The 24,633-nt window shown below is 44.1% G+C and overlaps 1 protein-coding gene across 2 annotated transcripts in view; it reads left to right on the forward strand.

Annotated features, from left to right (window-relative positions):
* Positions 1 to 4,589: 4,589 nt before the first annotated feature.
* ACE2 (angiotensin converting enzyme 2) overlaps positions 4,590 to 24,633 on the forward strand; it is a 30,850-nt gene continuing 10,806 nt past the window's right edge. Inside the window, exons 1-12 of one of the 2 annotated variants that reach the window (XM_065852396.2) lie at positions 4,590 to 4,794; positions 9,095 to 9,416; positions 12,851 to 13,009; positions 14,924 to 15,017; positions 15,651 to 15,794; positions 17,108 to 17,220; positions 17,733 to 17,841; positions 18,558 to 18,655; positions 20,084 to 20,253; positions 21,422 to 21,648; positions 22,429 to 22,573; positions 24,140 to 24,238. In XM_065852396.2, coding sequence (XP_065708468.1) covers positions 9,228 to 9,416; positions 12,851 to 13,009; positions 14,924 to 15,017; positions 15,651 to 15,794; positions 17,108 to 17,220; positions 17,733 to 17,841; positions 18,558 to 18,655; positions 20,084 to 20,253; positions 21,422 to 21,648; positions 22,429 to 22,573; positions 24,140 to 24,238 — 1,547 coding nt within the window. In that variant the 5' untranslated portion in view covers positions 4,590 to 4,794; positions 9,095 to 9,227. The remainder of the gene's footprint in view (positions 4,795 to 9,094; positions 9,417 to 12,850; positions 13,010 to 14,923; positions 15,018 to 15,650; positions 15,795 to 17,107; positions 17,221 to 17,732; positions 17,842 to 18,557; positions 18,656 to 20,083; positions 20,254 to 21,421; positions 21,649 to 22,428; positions 22,574 to 24,139; positions 24,239 to 24,633) is intronic. The other variant, XM_071812791.1, reaches the window with a different exon arrangement.

Raw genomic sequence — 24,633 nt, forward strand, 5'->3', positions numbered from 1 at the left:
ACCATCCACAACATAGAGATGTATTTCTCACCAGAATGTCAAAGATTAAGCTTACCAGTGCTTAAGATCGTTTGGAGGGAAGATTAGAGTTCAGTGTTATTATTGCTTTCTCAGTCATTGCTCCAAGGTCTTTCACTCAGGCACAATTTTACTGAGGTAATTCACATCCCATAATTTCTAAATCTTCACACTTTTCACATTCTTTGTGTGACAGATAGCTATGCCACGGTATGACCATGAATTACTGTAACTGCAGCACCTCAGCATTAACCGGTGAAAGATTTCAGTGAGAATAGCTTGGCAGTGCAAGAGCAACCTTGAGCCACCGATCAAAAATTTCCGTTATCCTGTACTGTACTATATGATACCAAAATAAAATTCACGTGATATGAAAAAGGGCCGAGCATATCCGAGCATACTTCTCAAGGCCTGAGTGGAGGTTCAGTTCAGCCCATAGCACCGGCCAGCAATTTGAAAACAGATTGAAAGACATTGAACAAAACATTATGTGATGTGAGCTGACTCTGGTGGTAAGTATTTAATCACTGACTTCCTCCCAGCTCACCTTTTAGCAGCGTAATTAGTTTACAGCAGTTTGGTGTACTTTTCTGCTAATAATGATGTGGGATTCACCCATAGCATACATCTTACTTGCCTCTGCAGTGACAGAAAATGGCTTGAGAGAAGCAAATGATACATGAGCAGGCAGGTATCACATTAACAATGCTTTGAAGTCAGTGTTGGTATTAGTTCTTTCACTGAAACAGGTGCCAGAAACTAGGTTAATCAGGGCACCGTGCTACAGGAGAAATTAATCTCTTTTCTAGTCTCTTTGTGCAGCAGGATCTTATTAGAAAACAAAGAACACTTTGATTTGGTAAAGCCTGTCCTCCAGAGCCCGCAAAAGGTACAACGACAATTTATAGCCCTTGAGGATCTGGCCCAGATGTTTTATGTAACTTTCATGGCTTGTAATTTTTACTTTTTTTTTTTCCTCTAAACCACCTGCCATCGAACAACCTGATAATAAACAGGAAAGTGAGTAACAAGCAGAATAGACTATACTGTAAACTACTTCCTAAAACAATTAGTTGGTTCTGCTTTCAGTGTTGTGTCAATGAATTTTGACAAAAGAACGTGGTGTGCTCAAGACTGAACTGTTACATATTCAAGACCTGCATTTGAGAAAAGAGAGGAGAAAAGGAAATCCAATTAAATGAAGCAATAAAGCCAAGGAAGTTCTGTTTGAAGAAAATCCGCAACTTTTATTGGTAGCTCCACATTCCCAGCGAGTAGACATTTCAGAAAGGACATTACAGTTCTGTTCAGCTTACCTGAGAGAGATTATTGATGTCTAGGCTAGAATGAGCACAAACCATGCATGAGTAGGTTCGTTACACTGCCAGTCATGAGCTACACATTTCGGGTGCTGGAGAATGTTGGGAGCTCTGCAGTGCCATCTTTAAATTAGCAACCGTTTGCTGTGCACAACCTTCAGCATCGTATCAACCACAGACTGGTTTTGTAAATGAAATTAGTAATCATTTTTTATCAACATTTATTTGGGGGAGATTGCAAACTATGGGCAGATGCTGAAGTCCTTACTCGAGCAATTCTACCACTTGCTTTAAGGAAAGCTGATGACTCTATACTGCAAGCTGATGTTTAGTCTGTGTTGGAGAAAACTGGAAGGAAGCTTGTTCTGTCCCTTCAGCATATGCCTCTTCTCTTCCAGGACAGTTTACAAAGTCTTAAAAGGGTCTGTGTGTGGTACTCTCCTCCAAACATCTCCCGATTAGCTCACCTTAAAGTCTGGTACTTGCAGCTGGCCCCAGAATTTCCCCCAAAGCTCTGCCAGTGCTGAGGAGCCTGGAGAGATGACCTCATGGTCCTCTTGCAGACTATATGCTCCTTTTTGTTTGTCCAGGTATGACATTTGCTACTGTCATGCTGACCTTCATGGAGAACACTTTCCTGGCTATGCCTTCCTAAGGGGCCACCTTTCATTTGCATTTTGAGGGAAGACTTGGCTGAAGCCACTTCACCACTTTTGCAATTGTTCACAAGAAGAGAGGGGTGAAATGGGCACAGGGAGCCTCAAGGCGGTATTCAGGTCTTGTTTCTTCATCACTGTTAGAATGAAATAATTCCTAAATTAATACAAATCACAGCATTAGCCTAAGAGCTTCTGGTTTGATAATTTGGTTCCAAGAACTGGGTGTCAGTTTTGACGAAGCAAGGAGCATTATCACATCTTGACAGAAAGAGTTTGTCATGCTTAACCTCCCACATGTGGGAAAACAAAAGAAATTACTTTAATGCTTAGGGCAGAAGAGCAACAAAGACTTAAAATAACTCCCAGTGAAAAGTGAGAGTCTATGTTTCTAGATACTCTTAAAAATATGGCTCGAATGCCCTCAGAAATTTGGTCAGTTCATGGGTGTGGTAACCTGTGACTCATGAAATGAGCTGTTTTAAATGTGCCAAGTTTTTATAGAAAATGCATTGACCAACTGTCCACAATCCATTACCGATGAGCAATCTGCGCTTGGTTTTCTATGAGCAGTTCCTTTTGGACTCACACAGTTTTTTTTTCCTTTTAATGTGGCGTGCAAGAAGGGATGTGTGCAACTGAGTGACACTGCAGCTTCCTATGCTACTGGACAGTTGCTAATGAAAAATTTGCACTGTTAGATATGCCTAATTTGACAGACTGAACTTGCTCATTTTCAAATCGCAGAAAACTAAAGTACATTGACAGTGATAAGTGATACACTCTTTCCAGCACAAACGTGTCAGTATATTCAGTTTTGTGAATACATTAAACACTGTGGATGCACTTACCATAATGCATTTGCATTTTAACTGGATATTCTGTGGCTGGATTGATATTTGCATTTCACTCCAATGTAAAATGGTGCAGGAGAACTCCACCTATATAGCACAGGTTTGACTTTGTTCTCAGTAAAGTCAGCAGCTTCAGCAGGAAATGAATTTGACTTAACATCAAAAAGGAAAGTTTTGTTTTGCTAGCCTGTCCTCTTCCTTCTTACTGTGTTAGAGGTGGCAATCTGAAGCTGTCAGAGCATCTTATTAGCTAAAGAGAAAACATTCAACTTGAGAGAAATGGCAAGAGTGTTCTGGCAGTATCTCTCTATCAGCTTCTGCTGCTCTCCTATAATTTAGATTCTAATTGTTACAAATTACAGTGTGTAGCTTTTATCAGTTGTGGACCAACAGGAATTTTAAACTTTGGACTAATGTTCTCTATGATGTTGTATCTAAACAACATTGTAGATGCTGATGCACAGACACATGGTTGCTGTAAAATGAACTGGGACCACCCACTCCTTCCTTAGTAAAAATGAAATGAGAAACACAGATTGCCTAGATGAAAAGCTGCATTTCACAGGATCAATACTTTTTCCTTCATTGGTTGGACAAGGTGACTTCTGGTAATGAACAAGGTGCAAGGAATGCAGAATAGGGTGCCCCTGAATGGTTCCCTCTCCTCTATCTCCATAACATAGGGTCTTCAGTTTGACTGTGGCCTTCAGCAATGCAAGCTATGACACTTTATGGTATCCTAATTTAACCTGCTGATTGGTATACTACTCTGCCTTCCTGAAAATCATTCCGCTTCAAAACTTTCTCCTAAACCTTGCAAAACCACTTTGGTTTCCTGATGCTTCAGGCAACTGTCAACATCTTTTCACAGCTCCTGATGTGGTCTTCAGATCTGTGGCTTGTCCCTACCTACAGGACGCTTGCCTCCCTGGTGATGTTGAACAGAATTTGACCTGGGGAAAAGCCACCAGCCTGCACCTCCCTTGGAGCACGAAGGAGCATCGCAGAGCTGACAGCTTCTCTTTAGTCTGAAATCCAGGGAGTGAAGCAGCCTGTCTTGGGACAGGAAGTTGGGGAGGGATGTGGATTAGTCGTCCAAGACACTGGCCCCAGACTTGGGCCAGCGAGGTGCAAACCTCTCCCTGCTCTGGGAGGCCAACTGGGAGACGGCTGCGTGGCCAAGCAAGCTGCAGAGGCTGGGTGCAAACCAGGTAGCAACCCCCTCACTTCTTCCCCAATGAGATGGACGTCCTGAGTGTGGAACAGTGGGTGGGGAGTCTCTGTGCTCTGGACTTGCCGCCTTGACCTCTGTTCCCACCGGGCAACAGGGAATTAATCTAATCAGCTGCTGCTCTGCCCTGTCTCATTGCTGCGGACAAAGAGCCAGCTAAGCCCAAACTGCTGATTCTTGAGACGTGGCTGTCTGCTGGTACGTGCCTTTTCCACAGGAGCTGCTCCTGGGTGGCTCAGAAGATGAGCAGGATGGGCTGAGCCTGCCTGCAGAGGAGCAGAGATGCCTGTCCTTGTCACTGCCACACAGCTCTGCTCCACACCTGGAGACGAGACACAAGAATCTCGTGAAATCCCCCTGTTATGAGAGGGATCTCAGTGCAGGCTGAGAGCAGCTGGTGAGCCGGAGAGGGCTTTTGTCTGAGAAGAGGCCGCTGTCACGCATGCAGAAGAGTTAGTCATGTGGGAAAAAAGGCAGCTCTGGGGATTAAAAGGACTATTTGCCCAGCCCCCAGTTCGAAGCATGAGGAAGAGGGAGAGGATCTGGGATTGCCCCCCCTAGCCATGCCCAGGTGCAGCTGTGGCAGGGCGGCCCTTCTCCAAATGCTACTGCTGTGTCAGGGTGAAGCACAGAGGGGCTGAAGCCACCCCCAAGCCGTCCACTGCCTTCACAAAGCCACTTTGGAGTGGGGACTCCTCAGAACAAGGATTTGCCAGGTATTTAACTGATGTGAGCTGCTCTTTGGCAAACGGCGGAGGAGCTGCGGCTGCAGCCCTGCACAGGTAGTGGGTTGGCTGTCCTGGGGCAGCTTGTCCTTCCTGGGGATGCTTCAGGCCAGGCAGCCCCACTGCTGTGCAGCCACAGCCCTTCATACCCCCCCTCTGCAAATCGATCACCGAATAATGCTTCTGTCCATCTTTTATGTGCTGGGCAGTATGACAAAGTATAGCAGAGAGCTTAAGCAGTGCTCCTGCCTGGAAAAAATAGCCTGATAATGATATTTTAGACAATTTTAAGGATGTGTGGTGCCCAATGCGCAACACAGTGGTTTCTTATTGAGGCATTCCCTAACTGCAATTCTCTGTTATTACAGTTGTAGTTTCATAGCACAGCTCAGCCAACAACATGAGTGATGAGGCAGAAAAATGCTTTTACAAAGCCAGGATACAGCTGAACATTTGTGGGCAGCTGTTTACAGATGTCAGACAACTCAGACCCTGGGGACTACTGGACTGGGAGTAGCAGGTAGGAGCTGGGAACCACAGCTCAGGCTGCAGACCCACAGGGTGGAGGGGAGGACTGGCACACTGGAGGAGAATGAGCCTGTGCTATCATGTCCAGCATGGTCAGCATGGCCACTGGGTTGATAGAGGTGATTCTGCCCCTCTACTCCGCTCTGGTGAGACCCCACCTGGAGTCCTGTGTCCAGCTCTGGAGCCCTCAGTACAGGAAAGACATGGACCTGTTGGAGAGGGGCCAGAGGAGGCCACAAAGATGATCAGAGGGCTGGCACAGCTCTGCTGTGAGGACAGACTGAGAGAGTTGGGGTTGTTCAGCCTGGAGAAGAGAAGGCTCTGGGGAGACCCTATTGTGGCCTTTCAGTACTTAAAAGGAGCCTATAAGAAAGATGGGGACAGACTTTTCAGCAGGGCCTGTTGCAACAGGAGAAGGGGTAATGGTTTTAAACTAAAAGAAGGGAGATTCAGGCCAGACATGAGGAAGACATTTTTTACAATGACGGTGGTGAATCACTGGCCCAGGTTGCCCAGAGAGGTGGTAGATACCCCATCACTGGAGACATTCCAGGCCAGGCTGGACAGGGCTCTGAGCAACCTGATCTAGTTGAAGATGTCCCTGCTCATTGCAGGGGGTTGGACTAGATGACCTTTGAAGGTCCCTTCCAACCCAAACTGTTCTATGAGTCTTTGATTTTATGTCAGGGTACCCACAGCCTTTGCACTGTAATGGTGACAAACTGACATAGCTGTCTTTGCTCTGAGCCAAGCAGGCTGGCTGCCATTGCGTACAACAACCTGTTTGATCAAGACCAGATTTTAACTCCTGGTTGCTCCTCTCCTGTCACCCACGCCCAATGGCTGCCTCCTACCTGCCTTTGCTGGAGGTTTGTATTTCTTGAAAAGGCTCAAGATTCTTCCTTTTCTCAGTTGTTTGCTGTTTCCTTTTTGCTGTGGCACAAACTGTCTCCATGTTCCTGCCAGCTTTCCAGACCAGCCTGAAGGTCCACCCCCATAAATGCTTCCAGCTCATCCATGCATCTTCTCCTCACTGACCTGCTGTCACTGTCTCAGACTACACAAATCACTCCCAGCTCAGAGCCCGGACATCCTGCAGAAAGCCTGCCATGTAGTAAGACTGACACAAACAAGGCTGTATCCAGTGGTTTTCCATGTGTCTGCTCCATGGGAGCAAATCCATCCCTTAAAGTATGAAGTATGTGGAGTCTAGTAGCTCCCCAGCATTGTAACATGGGTTTTCAAACCGTAAGTTTGTGCTAATTCATCTCAGAGCTTAAAGGTTTTTCTCTTGTGTTAAGGCAATGGCAAGAAAGATGCAGTGTAACTCTTGTATTGTTCCTCAGGTATGATATAAAGTATTGCATTTAGGTATGCAATAGAAAAAAAACTAGAAATAAGGGAAAAAACTTGCAGCATCGTTCTCCATGATACATTTTCAGCTCACAATCTTGCGTACACACTTAAATGCAGGTGCATAAGCACTCTGCTATATGAAATGAAGTGACACCATTTTCTCCTCTCCAGGTATCCCTCAAGAATCCCAGAGCTCAGGGGCCCCTGGGTGTCGCAGGCACCCCTCAGGGTTTCAGGGCTGCATGTGGGCAGGAGTAGGGGAGCACAGGTGACTCCTGCACCAAGGCAGGGAGACACCAGCTGTCAGGGCTGCCCCCAGGGAAGGCACCAGAGTACTGCAAAAGGGCAAAAAAATAACACCTGCATGTAAAAAGGGAATTTTGGATCAGGCAGCCCTGTTTTAGTACTCTAAAAAGTAATGGGTCCCATCATTCTGCAATTAACTTACCAGCATGAAAATGAAAATAAGAGTTAAAGCAAATTGTCAACATAGTCTCTGTTCTCTACCAGAGGAGAAGGAATCATATCAAGGTAATAAGAGACATCATTCTCTGCTCTGACAGACAACAGATGAAACAACGACACAAAAACCTTACAACATTTCACCACGTGACAGTCTCACTGGCAAATTAAGGTTAGATGAGCTATACAAGAATTACAAAAGGCACATAATTATTTAAAAAACATGCTGCATGGTTCTCAGTCAAGGAGAGGGACCATTTTAAGTGATAGCTCTCCTGGGCCTTGCTGTAGCCCATATGATCTGGATGTGGGAAGAGAAAGCCTTTTAGTAGATTTGTGGGCATTGCCAAACTGGGAGTCCTTTGAAGGATTACAATTCCAAATGAGCATATAAAATTGGAAAAGTGGTCTGAAATCAGTGTGATGGACTTCAGCCCAGGCAAATTAAAAATGCTTTAATGAGTGCCACCCTAGAACCAGATGTACAGAGACAAAAAGGGGAATGGCAGAGCCAGTAGCAGTGCTACTGGGAATGGACCACAGTGGGTCACAACCTGAATATGAGTCAATGTTGTCTAATTTTGCCAGAAAGAAGATATATTTCAACAAGGTACAGCACATATGATACAGACAGTGACTGCAGTACTCACTGATCATTGATAAGGTTTTTGTTATGATCAGATTTCAACACCATTGGTGAGGAAGCACAAATTGTGGTGAGTCTGGATGACACCAAGAAAAGTAACATGGAGCTTAGGGAACGTGACTTCTGGGGAAGGGTTGAATGAATGTTGTTGACCTTCTTTTGGAAAAAAAAAAAGATTGTTAGAGGATTGGACAAGCATGACAGAGATCTGTCCCTGGTTCACAGAACATGGCTATTAGAAGATATTGAAACAAGGTGCTTCCTCAAGGTCCCTGGTTTCTGGCTCTGCTTGCTGGGAACGCCTGCTGCTGGTGGCCCTGCTGAGACTGTGCTATGTTCAGCCTGTAACAGATGGGAGGGCTGGAGTTCTTTTCTTGGGGTTTGACAGTGAAGGACCTGATTGCTGCTGCTCCCATGTAGACTCATAGTGGTTTTGGTGAAGCTCTGCGGGGAACTGGAAACCAACTGCATGGATGTGGCTGCAGAGTTGCATCTCAAAAAGCTCCCTCTCCCCAAAAAAACAAACAATCAAACCTCCAAACAACCCAACCAAGTGATCCTGAGCAAAAATAGGCCAATTTAAAATCTACTAAGGTATTGTCACATCAATAACACTCAACCCAAGCTACATTTCCAGAACAAATTCAGATATTGATTTTCCCATTGATTTGCAGTAAGTGCTAGGTTCCTAGCTAGATTAGTAAAGGTATTTAGATATTAAACTGGATTCATCTTAGTAGTCTTAGTCATCTTAGTACTTAAATCCAGTTGATTTATAGTTAAGATTAGATCTCTATGCTAGATGCTGTGATCTCATAAACTGTCTTGCTATGTTTTGATAGTTCAGCAAATACCCTTAGAAATCTGACCTTAAATGTCCCCAGTCACTTTGAAAATGAGGTAGATTCTGCAAATCACTTGGGCTTTGCAAAGCCTTCTAAAACTTAGGCCTAAATACCCAACCAGATATCCCATGTCAGGCTAAATAGGGTTTCTTCTTGCCTGGGAGATAAGGTCCATGGCTTTGTGTTTCAGTGAAGTTTCTAAACATTTTTACAGCTTATCACTAACCTGTTAAAGGATTCACAGATTCTGAGCTACCAAAGACACAGGCAGGCTACAGATAAGGTGACCAGCTGTATCATTGACAGCACATTTGGGAAACATTAACTAAAAGTAAAAGCCCTTCATAAGAAGGCCATAAAATGGCAGGAGTAATTATGTTTTTCCGAAGTTAATAATTGACTTTTGTTTATTTGGCTTTTTATAAAAAACATTTTCCTTTCTCTGTTACAATAGATAAAACCTATAAAAGGCCTGGCAGATTGGATTCTGCCTTATTTCTTGAAAAGCTTGAAGGCTGATGAGACAGAGCCTGACAGAAAAGATTACATGAGGAAACCTACTTTGTTGGGAGATTCTCTGCCTAGACATGGATATGTTGGTCTGCATCTGGCTTCTCTGTGGTCTGATTGCTGTTGTGAGCCCACAGAATGTCACAGAACAAGCCCAAATGTTTCTGGAAGAGTTTAACAAGAGAGCAGAAGATATCAGTTATGAAAGCTCCATTGCCTCATGGAACTACAACACCAACATCACCGAGGAGACTGCCAGGAAAATGGTAAGTACTCTGTCCTGTGGGTTTTACTGTTCTTTTAGGAATGACAGCTGCTTTCTAGTTTATTTTGGTTCCACCAAAGTTGGCTGAAATTCTGCTGCTACTTTTTTGGTGGGTGTGGTTTAGTTTCAGGAGGGTAGAGGGGCTTGCTTTAACATAGCAATGCCTCACTGGAGATTCCTGGGCCATTATCAACTTCTACAGCCCAGGGCTGGTGCCTGGGATGCCCTTGCACTGCATGGGGATGGTAAGTGGCTGGACATATCCCTAGCCATCACCTCGAGTCATCCCAGTGAACAGAGGGAAGAGGCAAGGGAGCGCTGCGTGTTCAGGCCTAAAATCTGAACTGGATGGAGAGGGACACCTTCCTTTGTTCAGGATCCAACACCACCAGCACCTCCTGGGATGGTCTTCTCTCAGGACCTGGGCTTGGTGCGACCCTGTGACATGAGGGAGGGGAATTCAAATCTTGTGAATCTTCTGAATGTAGACATTCCATTAAATGTTTGCTGATGGTTTTATATAGTGGTGCACACCCTTTACCAGTGGGGAACCTTCCTCCCCAAACCCCACCACTCTTCTCGTAGTCAGGGCTGCTGGTAGAGGTATTAAACTGGGAAATATGAAGTGAGATCATGGATTTTGAAATGCCAGTAGTGGAGTTTGTAGTACAGTGGTCTAGCACGTTGGTTTGAAAGTCAATGCCTGTCTGCGGGAAGGACCACAGCTTTTGTACTTGCACTATCTTGCAACACAGTTCTCCCATCTTCTAAACACCAACTTCTAGCTGACACAGCCGCCGGGGTCTCTAGTCAAGTGTCATGTTTGCCAAGAGCAGTCAGCCATGACCTGGCTGGTTACTGATACTGCCATGCCTCAGCCCAGCATCTTGTAACCTTGGAGCCTTCCAAAATGAACAAAAACACCTTGAATTTTGTAGCTGTGTGTATTTTAAAGTCAACTCAAGTTCTAGAGAAAAACAATTCAGAGCATAAAAAAGAGCTGAACATCCTCTGAGTAATGATTTAAGTCTTCTACTTTGTGGCCTTATAGCTTAATTAAAACATGGTTTAATTATTGTATTTCTTAATTAAAGCAAGGAGACCGGTTGCTGGAAGAAATCCTAATGACTAATCAGTGCCAATCTGGAATGTTTTCTGAGGCACCAGGTACTTAAACTGTAATGTTTCCAAACACGCAAAATGAAAGCCCCATATAGTACTTCTAGCATTAATGAGATGATAATAAAATATGTGAGGAGATACCAGCAATAAAGACCAATTAGTCCAGTGCTCAAAGAGGATGTTTTCTCTTGCTTGCTCTCCTCAGTAGCATTGGTAATAAACCTACTGCTTACCCTCCTCCCTTTCTGCTGGAGGAGCAGAGTTAATGAATACTGTCCTTTCTGTCTCATTGCCATCCATTTTCCTTGTAAATTAGGCCACAAACCCTGTCCTCTGACTTATCAACCAATTCCTCTAATTGGGGAAAGTCAAATAGCAAGCTAACTTCTTTCCCCTGGCTTTTGTAGACAAAGAGCCCCCTCTTCTGCCCCACTGCTCCCAAGGCACCTCTTCATCCCTGCGCAGGGCAAGGAGTTCAGAAGCAGATTTACACAGTGATGCTCTTCTGGGTGCTTATCAAGCTCTTGCCCACTGAGCTTTGCAAGCTCCTGGGAAGTAGCAGGACTATTTAATAGAATCATAGAATAGTTTTGGTTGGAAGGGACCTTCAAGGGTCATCTAGTCCAACCCCCTGCAATGAGCAGGGACATCTTCAACTAGATCAGGTTGCTCAGAGCCCTGTCCAGCCTGGCCTGGAATGTCTCCAGGGATGGGGCATCTACCACCTCTCTGGGCAACCTGGGACAGTGTTTCACCACCCTTATTGTAAAAAATGTCTTCCTCCTGTCTGGCCTGAATCTCCCCTGCTTTAGTTTAAAACCATTACCCCTTCTTGTGTCATAAGAGGCCCTGCTCAGAAGTCTGTCCTCATCTTTCTTATAGGCCTCTTTTAAGTACTAAAAGGTCACAATAAGGTCTCCCTGGAGCCTTCTCTTCTCCAGACTGAACAACCCCAACTCTCTCAGCCTGTCCTCACAGCAGAGCTGTTCCAGTCCTCTGATCATTTTTGTGGTCTCCTCTGGCGCCTCTCCAACACGTCCATGTCTCTCTTGTACTGAGGGCTCCACAGCCAAACACAGGACTCCAGATGGGGTCTCACCAGAGATGAGTAGTGAGGCAGATATATAGCAGAAATACAGCAGAGTAAGTTGCTGAATGTTTGTTCTGCTCCTATGAAGGTGAGAGGTTGGAAAGCCACCCAGGAATCGCTGCCCTCCCACAGGGGGGCTGCACGAACAGGGGGAGATGCAGGGATGGGACTGCCAAGGGCTTACATCTGCCACTACTTCTCTGCACGAGAGCCTGATCAGGTATCATGGGTCCATCATGCATGGGGCCAGACAACCCAGGCACAGCTCTGTTGGGAGCATTGACCTTGCCCTGAGTTTGCACAAGGGGGAAGTGCACCTGAAAGTGCTCTTCAGGCACAACATAAAAATGACATCTATGTTTCCTGATGCCTCAGCAGGGACAAACAGGTGTTACAGACACCCTCTCTACAACCCGGGAAGCTCTGGCACAAACGCAATTAATTAAACTGTCCCAAGGACCCAGGTTAATTAGTACTGTTCTTGTTGTCATTTTGGATGGGTGCTGATGTGCTAAAATATGTACAAAGACATGAAAAAAAAGATGAATAAGAAAGTCCCAAATCCAAATAACGTTCTCATGGTGCCGTTTTTGCACTGAAATTTGGGAGTTCCATGTGTCAAGGTATGTAATTGCAGCAGTGGTAAAAGCAATTTCATTCAGAAGACTCAGGTTTTGCATGTCCAATTTAGACACCTGTTTAGACCCTCTTGTTTAGACCATAATGTCTAATTTACCAAACTTCAGAAGAAAGTCATATTGCATAATGAAAGGACTCAATATCTTGTCTGCTGTCTGTCACTGCTGCTGAAGGAGAATTGGGGGACGGCATCTGGGTCGCAGCCCTCTAGTGCCCTGGCTTGTATCTGTTTTTTGTAAGTCACCGGCTGGTTGAGGAAAGCACTAAGGGAAGAATACTTGGTGATTTAGAGTAGCGAGGAACACAGCTAGGTGATGCTGAATCAATTATAACAAGCATAGTGAGAGGACACAGTCCTGCTTTTTGTTATTTCCAAAGGAAAATGTTTGTCTGGATGTGGGAATAAACCAGAGCCAAAATGTTCTCCAGCTGTTTCACTGCACCGTGCAAGTGCTCAACCACAATTCACAGGTGGTGCCCACAAATTAAATTCTCCCCAGAAATAATATTTTTGGCCACTGAGTACATCAGACTACTGCACTCTTTTGGCAGAGTAATTCAGGCTTTGTGTGAACTGCTTTCAGAACGAGGCGGATGCCAAGTGGTCTGCGTTTTACGATGAGGCCTCCAGGAATGCCAGCAGCTTCCCGTTAACCAGCATCCAGGATGATCTCACCAGGCTCCAGATCCAGACTCTCCAGGAAAGAGGGTCGTCTGTGCTGTCACCAGAAAAATATAGCAGAGTAAGTTGCTGGATGTAGCTCATTTTTGCCAGGTGAGTTGAGCTGCCTTCCACAACACATCTGAGGGAGGGCACGGCGCTTGTCTTGGAACGATGCTGTACCCCAGCATCACCATGGAGAATGTACCTGTATGAGGTGATCGTGGCAGTTTGGGACTGGAAGGGGTGTCTGGCTTAGGAAGCTGGTTCCCACTCAAGTCAGCAGTTTTGCTGTGTAATCTGTGCAGCAAATTTCAGATGCACACACACGCCTCAGACTTGTCTTTGCATAAATGGCCGGATTAGTCATCAGAGGAAAAGAGGACTTGCGATAAGTTCTTGGCTAAGTCCTGACCTAGGGCAATGAGCAGGCAGAGACGGGTGAAAGGACATTCAATGAATCAAAAAGGTGGAGGTGGAGGAAGTCTTTCTTGCTCTGCACACAATGCATTATAAGACTGTGAAAAAGAAAGAATGTTTCTATACAGCGAGTGCCCTGGGTTGCCTGAAGTCAGGAAGGGTTGGTGACCTCCTTCCACAGAAAGCTGCTGAAGGCCAGCATTTAGCAGGATTCATAACAAGATTTGATGTTTCCACTGACAAGTTCATGTAAAAGGCATATATATGGTTAACAACTACATTTAGAATTGCAGTGAGCAGCTATGCAGACTCGAAAGAGATTTATAACTGAACACCCAAGAGTTAAATTAATTTCCTGTTGCATGAGATCAAATTGAAACACAGTGTTGAGTTAGGGGATCTTAGAGTCCTGATTATAGAAGGATCATGAGATTTTTCTGCTAAGATCAGCAATGTTAACTGCTGTGCAAGAAAAGCAGCGGACTGGCTGGACCTCCTGTCTGGTCCAAATGAGATGTGTTCCTGGAAGGACAGATTACTTTGGTGGGGATGCTGACAGTTCATACAAATGCACAGCAGTGCACTGATGGTAATGCTGTCTCTGTTGAGGAGGCATTTTCTTCATTATTCTGCCTATTTTGACACTTGCAGTTTCCTAGATAAAGGGCCTTCTGATTCTTGCTTGAAAAGTGTTTTTTTTTTTTTTTTTTTTTTTTTTTTTGTACAGTCTGATGGATTCCATAGGAACATTGAAGTATTCTTCATTGCTACAAAAATTTCCTTGGATGCTGACTTATTTTAATGCTGACAGGGATAAAGTTGGAGCTAGTCATTAACTACCCCTCCCACTGACAGCTCTACATAGTTCTGATTTAAAGCTTTAAATGAGAATACCATAGTCCTAAAGCAAAAGCTAGAAGTGGTGCATGTTTTTCTCAAGGTACAAAACCTCCAAAATATTAAAACCAATCAACCAAAAAACCCCCGAAACAGAGCTATGTAGCATAGCTTCTGAGACACAGCTAATGATTTCAGATGCATTTGGCCTTCAGCTGACCCAAGACGTGAGCCTTAACTTCTCTGTAACAAAGTATAAGCAGATCTATGCAGTCAGTGTGATACTATGTTAAAAAACCACAACAGTCACCCTTGCAGCATCTGCAGAAGGGGCCCTTTTTGTGCCATTCAAAACCATGACCTACCTGGAAGGTTTAGGTGGGGCCATGCTTACGGAAGCACACTGCTAAACTTTATAGTTTTGTTGCTGCTGTGTATTGATTGATAGGTCTCTCATGATAGTCTATGCTCATTAAATCCCGAGCTTTGTCTGACTGGATACTAAGGACCTGTAGATTATGTCATATATTTGGGAGATTATCTGTCTTTTCCATCTAGGTCCTGGCTCAGTAATGCATTTAGGCAAATTCTTTCATTAATCTCCACTGAGTTTAAACATATGCTTAAATGTTAAGCTGGTGGGTGAAGTGTTGAATAAAGCACTTAAGGAATTAGCATAATTGGCTGTTATTTTGTACAGAGTGCATTTCTAACGGGCTGTCTCACGTCTAACTTGCAGCTGAGCACTGTGTTAAATACTATGAGTACCCTCTACAGCACCGGGACTGTCTGTAAAATCAACGAACCGTCAGAGTGTTTGGTGCTGGAGCCAGGTACGGTACTAACCACTGCCCCTGCTGTGTCCTTTATACTGAGGGTTCAAAAAGGAAAAAGCCCAAGGGTGACTCCTAACTGCAGGAGAACTGGCTGTAGTTTCAGCAGAAATATTCTGCTACCTAAAGCTTACTCATAATCTAATTGCACCTTGCTGTTCTGGGACCTCTAGCAGGCCTGCTGCCCATGAGACGTAATGTCTCATACCCTTAAGAGACAAAATTTGGAGAGGGCTGCTCATTGTGTGAAAGACTGCTCGTCACCTAGGGTTTGCCTGCGTTGCAGAAAGTCCAAGTTTTCGGCCTATCATCAAAGCCCTTTCACACTCAACATTGCAGTGAGGCCAGTCCCAAGAGCACTATCAACTTAAGCTAATGGATGGAGCATGGTTGATTTAAAGGACTCAGGATCTGCTCCGTGTCTCTTACAGAGAAGAAGGGGAAAACCTTAAGTCAGAAAAGGATGCAATAAAATAATAGGATATTTTAGTATATCAAACACAAGGTGTTTTCTTCCGAGTTAATAAAATTTCTTTCACTTTGGCTCATTTGCCTGCTGTGAAAGCAAAATAAAGAGATTCCACTTTTTCAAGGCCTAGTACTTCTTTTTTTTTTTTTTTTTTGTTCTGTCAGGTCTGGACACTATTATGGCTAACAGCACCGATTATCATGAAAGACTGTGGGCCTGGGAAGGCTGGAGAGCTGATGTTGGCAGGATGATGAGACCATTATACGAAGAATATGTTGAACTTAAAAATGAGGTTGCAACGCTTAATGGTAAATCACATTTTTTGTATATTTTGTTTTTCTAGCATACCACAGTCTTGCACAATTTGCAGAGGAATTCAAAACCCATACTTTTTTACACATCGGTGAGCAACATTTTGTACATCGTTTGCTCATGTTGTGCACGTTGCAAACCCAGAGACAGTGCAGACAGGTGCCAATGACTAGATCAGAGTCCTGTCACCAGCCTGGAGCAAACGCGAGATGTCTTTGCTGGCACCTTTCTGAAATCTCATGATGTATCAGTGCCCTTCATTAGATAATGCCTTACTCAGAACTGCACTGCTTGTGACTTATGGGCAAGCATGCTCAATTTTAAAAACTTCTGAGTACTGCTGAGTCTTGGCAAGTTCTCCTTTTTTCTGTTGGCCTTGACCTTCTTGCACTAACCACAAGAAGTGGTATAATACATTTAAAAATATTATTCTCTAACAAGAATTATAAGATTTGGTAGGCCTGGGCCAGCAGATGCATCCAGGTGCTTAAAAAGGATTTTACACCAAGGGAAGTGTGCTTCCCGTCAGAGATCTCCACACACACCATAGGGAACCGTCTTTTTAAGCAACAATGGTAAGTGGCTGCCAATTTTCTTTGTGGCTCTTCTAAAATAGCTTCTGAAGTAGCTACATCATCTGTCTCTTGGCCAATATACAGCTGTACCACCTACTTTCCTATACTCCTGTAAAGCTGGAGCTAGACACTAGGTATAAGAAATTGTAGTCCAAATAGTTAGACAGTAAAATACCTGAACATTAAGAATAGTCATTCTGATCTTCCTCCATACCACTAAGGAAGAGACCCAGGCTTGATGGAGCTCAGTGGACTGAAAGACTCAGTAAAAATTGGAGTTGAATTTCACTCCTGGTATCTACACCTGCCCTGGCAATTTTGTTGCTGGAGGAAGGGGCCCATATTAAATGTCCACCAGCACGTACCTTCTGTGAGAACCCCTTAGCATCCAGCCTGAGCTCAGTCTGCCATCCCTCATGCCTGCAGGAGCTCCTTTCAGGACTGACATTTTCCTTTGACCTCTATCTCTGGCTGAACTTACTTACCCTAATTAGCAGATAACCATGACTGCACTTTCCTCATTTCTTTGAAATGCCCCATACCTGCACATCCATGGGACACAGCCTTGGGGGAGCGCTCTCACCCTCCTAGACCCAGAGCATCTGTCTCTTTGACACTTTGTTTTGCAGAAAAGGTTACATGTCTGCATGGGGCCAGCAAGGAGCTGCACTGCTCCTGCAGACCTAAGCAGTGCCACGTGCAATGTTCTGATGTGATGTGTCCATGCTCTACAGGTTATTCTGACTATGGAGATTACTGGAGAGCCAATTATGAAGCAGACTATCCAGAAGAATACAAATACAGCCGTGAACAGTTGATTGAAGATGTGGAGAAGACATTTGAGCAGGTAGAGGCAGGAAAAACTCTCACCTGGGCCATGGGATTGTGTTTTGTGATGATGTGTTCACATGTTGTGAAGGAAGATGAGACCTGCTCTAAAGTGGCTGATCTCGGTCTACATGCAGTAACAGACACTGGGGGGCATACATGACATTTTTACCTCTGCAGCCATTCTAGGACCAGGTTGGTCCCCTCGGGTTGCACTGTGCCAAAGGCTAGGAAAGAGGGAGCTCTGCAGATCCATGTTTCTCCTTCAGGTAGGGCCCACGGAAGGAGGTATGTTTCCCATGGGGTAGATGGCATCCTTGATACTCACATCTGGATGAGCAGGACTTCTGAGGCTAGGATCTGTACTTGGCACTTGAGCTCAGCTGCAGGGGGCAAAGCTCAGCTGCAGGTTTGGGGTGCACTTACCTGCCTGGAAAATTTCATCAGAGACACGTTTGAGGCTCTCTGTTTTGGAGGGACAAGTGGGGTAAAGAGAAAATAATTGACTTCCTTCTCCTCCTCTGCTTTCAGATAAAACCTCTGTACCAGCAGCTACATGCCTACGTGAGGCACCGGCTGGAGCAGGTCTACGGCCCCAAGCTCATCAGCTCCACAGGATGCCTCCCTGCTCACCTACTGGGTATGTCAACATGGCCTGACTTTGTATACAGGACAGTCACCTCCAAGGAACATGGGAACAGAGAAATCTGCCTGTTTAATCAAGATATTAAGAAACAGGCTACAGATAAGAGAAGGAGAGAGGACAAATGGAGACGAAGTCCCTGGCAGAGGTGACATAGGTGCTTAGCAGCAGAGGCAGGTGAGGAAGGCACATGTCCTTCCTTGTCCTCACTGGATCTGGTGGCACCCAGCTCAAAACTCCAGCACTGGGCTGGGACATTGCCCTACCTGCTGCAGCACACGTCTTCCTTAGAAATGACATTTTTTTCCACTTTTAAAACTTGTCCCGATCTCCTACGTTTCATGACTTTGCTTTCAAAGCACGCAACATCAAATTGCCAAAATGGTAATGTATATGAATACGACAATGGAGTTCATCTGGAATAACAACATGGACATTCAGTTTTGAGTATTCCCTTAGGGAGCTGATCAGTCCCAAAACTGTGTTGTACAATAATAGCTGATCTTGGGGAAATAAAAGGATCTTTGATCTGAGCTTGTCCTATGCATGACCTCCCAGAATTGCTCCCTTCCACTTCATATCTGAATCAGACCTGTTTGGGCATATTGAGATCCCTATTTATGACACTGCACAATTTATAAAATTATCTGGCGATTTTGAACGATACATAGTCAATCATTTCAAGTATTTCTATGTTTCTCCCTTTTTTGAAGGTGATATGTGGGGTAGATTTTGGACAAATCTGTATCCCTTGACCGTTCCCTATCCAGCCAAACCAAACATTGATGTAACTTCTGCAATGGTTGAAAAGGTAAGACATGCCTTTATGCAATGTGCATTATATAACAAAACTAGATGGCAAAAAAATTACACACCACATGTCATCTGCTCTCTAGAAAACCATAGCGGCCCTAAGGCAGTCACACTGCCAGAAACGTGTCGCCTTCCCTTAGCTGTTCTTCTCCACCCTCTTTGAGTGGCTTAATCTTGGCTCCAAGTCTATTTTCCTCAGAGACACCCATCCATTAAGAGATATCTTTTGTACATATAAATATTTCAGGACTCATGTAATTGGCTGGTATCAAATATGACCTTTGCCATCCATCACCATAATCAAATAGTTTGCATATTGCAGGGGTTTTTGTGCCAGTCTTGTTTATTTGGATACAGCTAGGAAACTGCAATGCTGCCTGTTATCTTTTGATAACTGCATAGCATGATAAGGTCTGTATTTGAGATCTGTAGAGCTAACAGACATGACAGCACCTTTACTGGGCTGAGAACATGGGTGAAGATAAGTCTCTGTAGTCTTGCCTCAACTTCACTCCTTCTATAAAATAGAAGGTGATTGGTAGAATTTGTTTTTTGAAATGTGACTTTTCACCCAAAATCTACCCTCCTCTCACAGGGAGTGTTCCATGCAAATGTCACACTGGCAAGAGGAGGAATAGCTAAATTTGATTGATAAGCAGTTTGCACAGGCCTGCATTAATCTCACCCCTATTTTACAGTACTGACCCTCTTGTAGACTTAAATTTGTGTATTCAGAAGCACCACCATGAGGAGGGAAGCATTACTGACAGAACCTCAGGGCAAAAGCTGGACTCACCCTTGTCGGTGAATGTGTCCAATTTAGGATTCCCATCCAACTAAGCTGTCTGCCACCTAAATCTCTGTAAAAACACAGACCAGTAAATTCAGAGCTCTTGCTGTGCAGAATAATAAAAATGCTGAATGAAGTTTGAAAATATTCTGGATGCTAATGTACTCTGACAAGCAAGTCCTCTAGATGTATTTGCCAGGTTTTATGGTTCTGGCTGAGATGTCTTCTCATGCTCATATACTAGACATGCAGTTCCACTCCCTCAAACAAGTTGTCCCTGACTGAAGTGGCTGAAGGGTCAGATCCCAGAGCTGACATGCTAGTGACAGGAACATCTTTTTTATCTTCTCTACAATATCTTTTATTGAGGGCTTCTCCGGTTTGGGTCAGGTTCTATCTGCTGAACTTCTGAGTCCAGAAACCTATTTTGTTTAAGAGGAAAACATTTAATTCCAGTTCCCAGCAGAATTTACAGAAGTACCAAAGGCAGATACTACCATCTTACTCTCAGTAAGTCAGGTGCTGATTTGAAGTTGCTGGGAGATGAATATGAAGTCAGCTGCTCTGCGTTAAGCTGGCCGTTTGTAACAGGCTCTGTGCAGAAACAGTGGTTAATGCTGGCATTGTCTCTTTCAGAAATGGGATGCAATTAAAATATTCAAAGCTGCTGAGGCCTTCTTTGTCTCCATTGGCCTCTTTGAAATGACCGAGGGCTTCTGGAATAACTCCATGCTTACAGAGCCGACTGATAACAGGAAGGTTGTCTGCCATCCTACAGCATGGGATCTGGGGAAAAATGACTACAGGTATGGCAATTCCTATGACCCCTTTTTATACCATTTCCTAGAACATTCGTATTTTCACTAGAGGTGCACTGTACTGGTTTAAGTTATAAGTTTTCCTTATTTATTATTTTTTTTCTGGCTGGTAAGAGGGAAAAGGAAGACAAGAAAGCAGGGTTACTTGTGGGACCGTAAATGTTTCTGTGTAACTTTTCCTGTGAAGACCTAAAAACTATTCTCAAATTTAAGCAGAGATATGAATATTATTTATATGAATTAGAGAAATAATGACTATGTTCTAGGGCTTAAGGAATAAGAACAAGTGCAGGTGGTTGTGGATACCAGTGGGATTTCTGGACATCTACATGCTCTGTAGCAATGGTACAGATCCCTGGATAGCAAGTGAAAACCTCCCAAGACCCCACTAGCTATCTTTAGTAGATATGTCAGAAGTGATAGGCAGACTTCCAGAGTTTCACAAAAATCCATCAATCTCTTCCGTATTTGGGAAAGGAGAGGGTCAACAAGTTCTCAGACAATGAAATCTCCTGGGGCAAATTCTCTCCCCTCTTGCAGCTCAGCAGAGCCTTCATGAAAGCTGCCAGCCTCACACGTCAGCAGTCTGGGGAAGGTGAGAGGAAACCCTATTTGGAAGAAATTCCATTATTAAATAGTACCTACATGAAGATGAATTAGCAGAAGTCACTGACACACAAGGTTTTTTTCTATACTACTGTTTGCTGAAGTTGGATGGTGGGTACTCACTCTAACACACACAGTGAGTTCATCACCAAGTTTCAAAGAGCAGCTGCTTGGACTCACAGGATCACATAACCATTTTTGTTGGAAAACACCCTCGAGATCATTGAGTCCAACCATTAACCTAACACTGGCACTGAACCATGTCCCCAAGAACCCCATATATGCATCAGTGTTTCTCACAAACCAGCAACTTTCTCTTACTCCCGGCTCAATTTCAAGGTGTTTGAAAGTGTTTTGCCAAGTTCTCCTCCAAGCCTTGCTTGTGCAGGAGGAACTGCACTGTGTGTTAGGATGTGGCTGCCCAGGTTCTGCAAGGAGCATTTGCCAGCTCTGGAGGCTGATTTGCCTGTGGTCATGGTGAGCAGAGCTCGGGCAGCAGCTGGCTCGACCACCATCTCTCTAACCACAAACACTTTGCCCTGACATGCAGGATCAAGATGTGCACCAAAGTGACCATGGATGACTTCCTGACCGCACACCACGAGATGGGCCACATCGAATACGACATGGCATACTCTGTGCAGCCCTACCTGCTCAGAGATGGTGCCAATGAGGGCTTCCATGAAGCAGTAGGTGAAATTATGTCACTTTCTGCAGCCACTCCTCAGCACTTGAAATCTCTTGACCTCCTAGAGCCAACTTTCCAAGAGGATGAAGGTAAATAAATGCATAAATGTTATGTATTTAAGTGAAAACTTGCAGACCTTATTTTGCAGCAGAAGGCAGTGTCTGCAAGCTGAGTGAGCAACTTAGGGGCTTCTGAAAATCCTATCTTACGACCAGCTTACCAGAAATACTATTTTTTTTCCCAAATCACAGCATGAAGCAAGGAACACTACTTTATAAAGCTGCTACATAATTTAGAATCAAACAGCTAGCACTTCATTACCTTCAGTATTGAAAAACTCATCCCAAAATCTTCACAGTCTATTTGGATGAGCCTCTAACAGTCTTCTCAATTTCTTTTGCATGAATTTGTACATATCTCTAACAAAGTATGTATTTAGCAGTTCAAACTAAACTGAAGCCTTGAGATTTACATCTCCCATTTAAGTGAATACTGAGTGATTGAATGTGGTTTGTCTGGCTTCTCTGAGTGCTCCCTTATAAGGATGGAGATGTACCAAAGTCCTCAGCTCAAAATTCCCCAGAGCCTGGGTAGGTTTTCAGTGGAGGATAATGACATGTAGATGCCAAAGGGTCAGGTTATTTAAGTGGTTGAGGGTAAAGAAAGAGAGACAAAACAGTATGCAATAAATACTTAAACAATCTTCTCTCATGTTTTTTTCATTAGTATTCTTCCTTCCACTTTTTCCTTAGTGAAAATCTGTAATTCAAGCTGGATGTAAGCATTAGCTGTAAAAGGAAGTGACTTCAGCTGCCTAATCAGATACTAATTACTGCCATAACCATTACATTAACTACTTCTCTCTTCAGAAACTGAAATCAACTTTCTGCTCAAACAAGCCCTAACGATTGTTGGAACAATGCCTTTTACTTACATGCTGGAGAAGTGGAGGTGGATGGTGTTTAGGGGTGAGATTACAAAGCAGGAATGGACAAAACGGTGGTGGGAGATGAAGTAAGTCTGAGAAACAAAGAGGATTTTTTTTTTTTTTTTTTGCAAATGATCCTGAAAAACCATCCTTTCCTAGTTACTCAACATACTGAGGTGCTGTGCCCCCCACAGTGCAGGATCTGCATCTCTGCAAAGCTCAGTAGTGTGTCAGGTAGAAACACCCAACACGGTGCAGACAAGGTCTCACAAGCCATGTATCTCCATTAGCACTGTGTTCAGCCCTGGGCAATTTACCCTGCATCTTGGCAGACTTTCTCCTCATTTCTAATGTCAGCTTGTCTGATAAAGACAGTCTGTGGCCTTTGCACGAGATGTTCCAGATCCCAGGATCAACATTGCTGTCCCTCTGACACATGCCCCAAGATATCTCCATAGCTTAAGTACAGCCCTTCCCTAAGTCTCATTGAGCATATGCTCTGGTGTGCTCCTTAGCTCCTTAAGCACAAGTAGAAAGTGGATTTCATTATACTTGGCAGCCTCAAAAGCATACAGATCTCAATCTACCAAATATCTGCATACACCTCTCTGCTTTGCATTTCCTACCCTTTCTAGAGTGGTTTTGGAGGTACATTGTCTGAAAGACTCCAAACTGAGCCTTATTTATGTACTAAGATACCACCTTTCTTAGTCAAGAAAATATAGTTCCCATGGCAAGTAGCATCCAGAGGTGCCTTTTCAGATTATCTCCACCAGTCAATCTATTTTCACATCCATGGAGCTCAAGATTAAAAGTGGTTTGATTCAGACTGGAAACTGTCATATCCTGGGGTGTTTTATGTGGGGGGCAGAAAAATAGAAAGAAACCAAACCAGTCCTGCACTGAAAATGGAGTCTGCACTCTAACATGAGCACAAACGGTAAGCCTCCACCAGCAAACAAAATCTATAATAAAACTGGATACAAGCAAGCCTCCTGTCCCACTGTAAAAAAATCAGTCAGCTTTGATTTATTCAAAAGTAGCAGAGAAGTCAGAGAAATGGAGAATGACAAATTGTTCAGGGAAGTTTATCACATCTCTTGTAGTGATACTGCAAAGCTCTCTGCTGGAACAAGAACATGAAATACAGATTTATGGAAAATACTTCCATGTAAGCTTATTACCATTTTTAGAAATTAGGGCATGGGTTTGTTTCCATAGTACTGCTCTGGAAACATGCTTTCAGGAGAGGAAAATAAAGAGAAACCTCATCTCCAGCCAAGTGGCACAGCAGGCCAGATACCTTTTTGGTCACCCCACCTCTGCATGCTCTTGCCTACAGACGGGCCAGGGCACAAGTGTGTGTGAAGTTCATGTCTTGTAGATTATTTCACACCACTAATTACTGCCTGCACACCTTGCTATCATATAAATCCCTTCCTGACACCATCAGTCTCAAAGCAGATTCTTCTCTGGGGTCTCCATATGTGGAGCAGGGCCCATTTGGGGTTACTGGGAGCTGTGTATACTTCTTGTGCTTGGAAGTGAGAGAGGTGCCTATTTGTATCAGACAATAAAGAGGAAGAGCAGGGTCAGATTATTTTTCCTTAATATCTATTAATGGAAATGTTGTGTTTTTCCTTCATCCTCAGGAGAGAAATAGTTGGTGTTGTTGAACCCGTCCCTCATGATGAAACCTACTGTGACCCTGCGTCGCTGTTTCATGTGGCCAATGATTACTCTTTCATACGGTAGCTCCATCCTTGCTCAGTGTTTAATTAATGACTTACATTTTGGGTACAGAACAAGCCCTGACTACCTAAAACACCTACTGGAGAGTCTCAGGACACAATGTTATTTTGTTTAAAGTCCTGACTGAAGGTCATTGATTTCAGTGAAAGTTTTTCTCTGGACATCAGGGGCTGCCCCATAGCAATCTCTGAGTATCCAGGAGGCTGTTGAGCTTCGTGTTGACCAGAAGAGCTTTGTGCTGCCATCAAACCAGTGGGACCACATTGTATGAGGTGCTTACCTCTTGGGGAGATAGCCCTGAACCACTGTCACTTGGGCCATGCACATGCAGCCCTGAAGCAACTATGGACATCCCTCCGAGTCCCAGCTGGCTCATTTTAGAGGGCTCGGCCGG

Source organism: Patagioenas fasciata, chromosome 1 (genome assembly GCF_037038585.1).
Source record: "Patagioenas fasciata isolate bPatFas1 chromosome 1, bPatFas1.hap1, whole genome shotgun sequence".
Lineage (NCBI taxonomy): Eukaryota > Metazoa > Chordata > Aves > Columbiformes > Columbidae > Patagioenas > Patagioenas fasciata.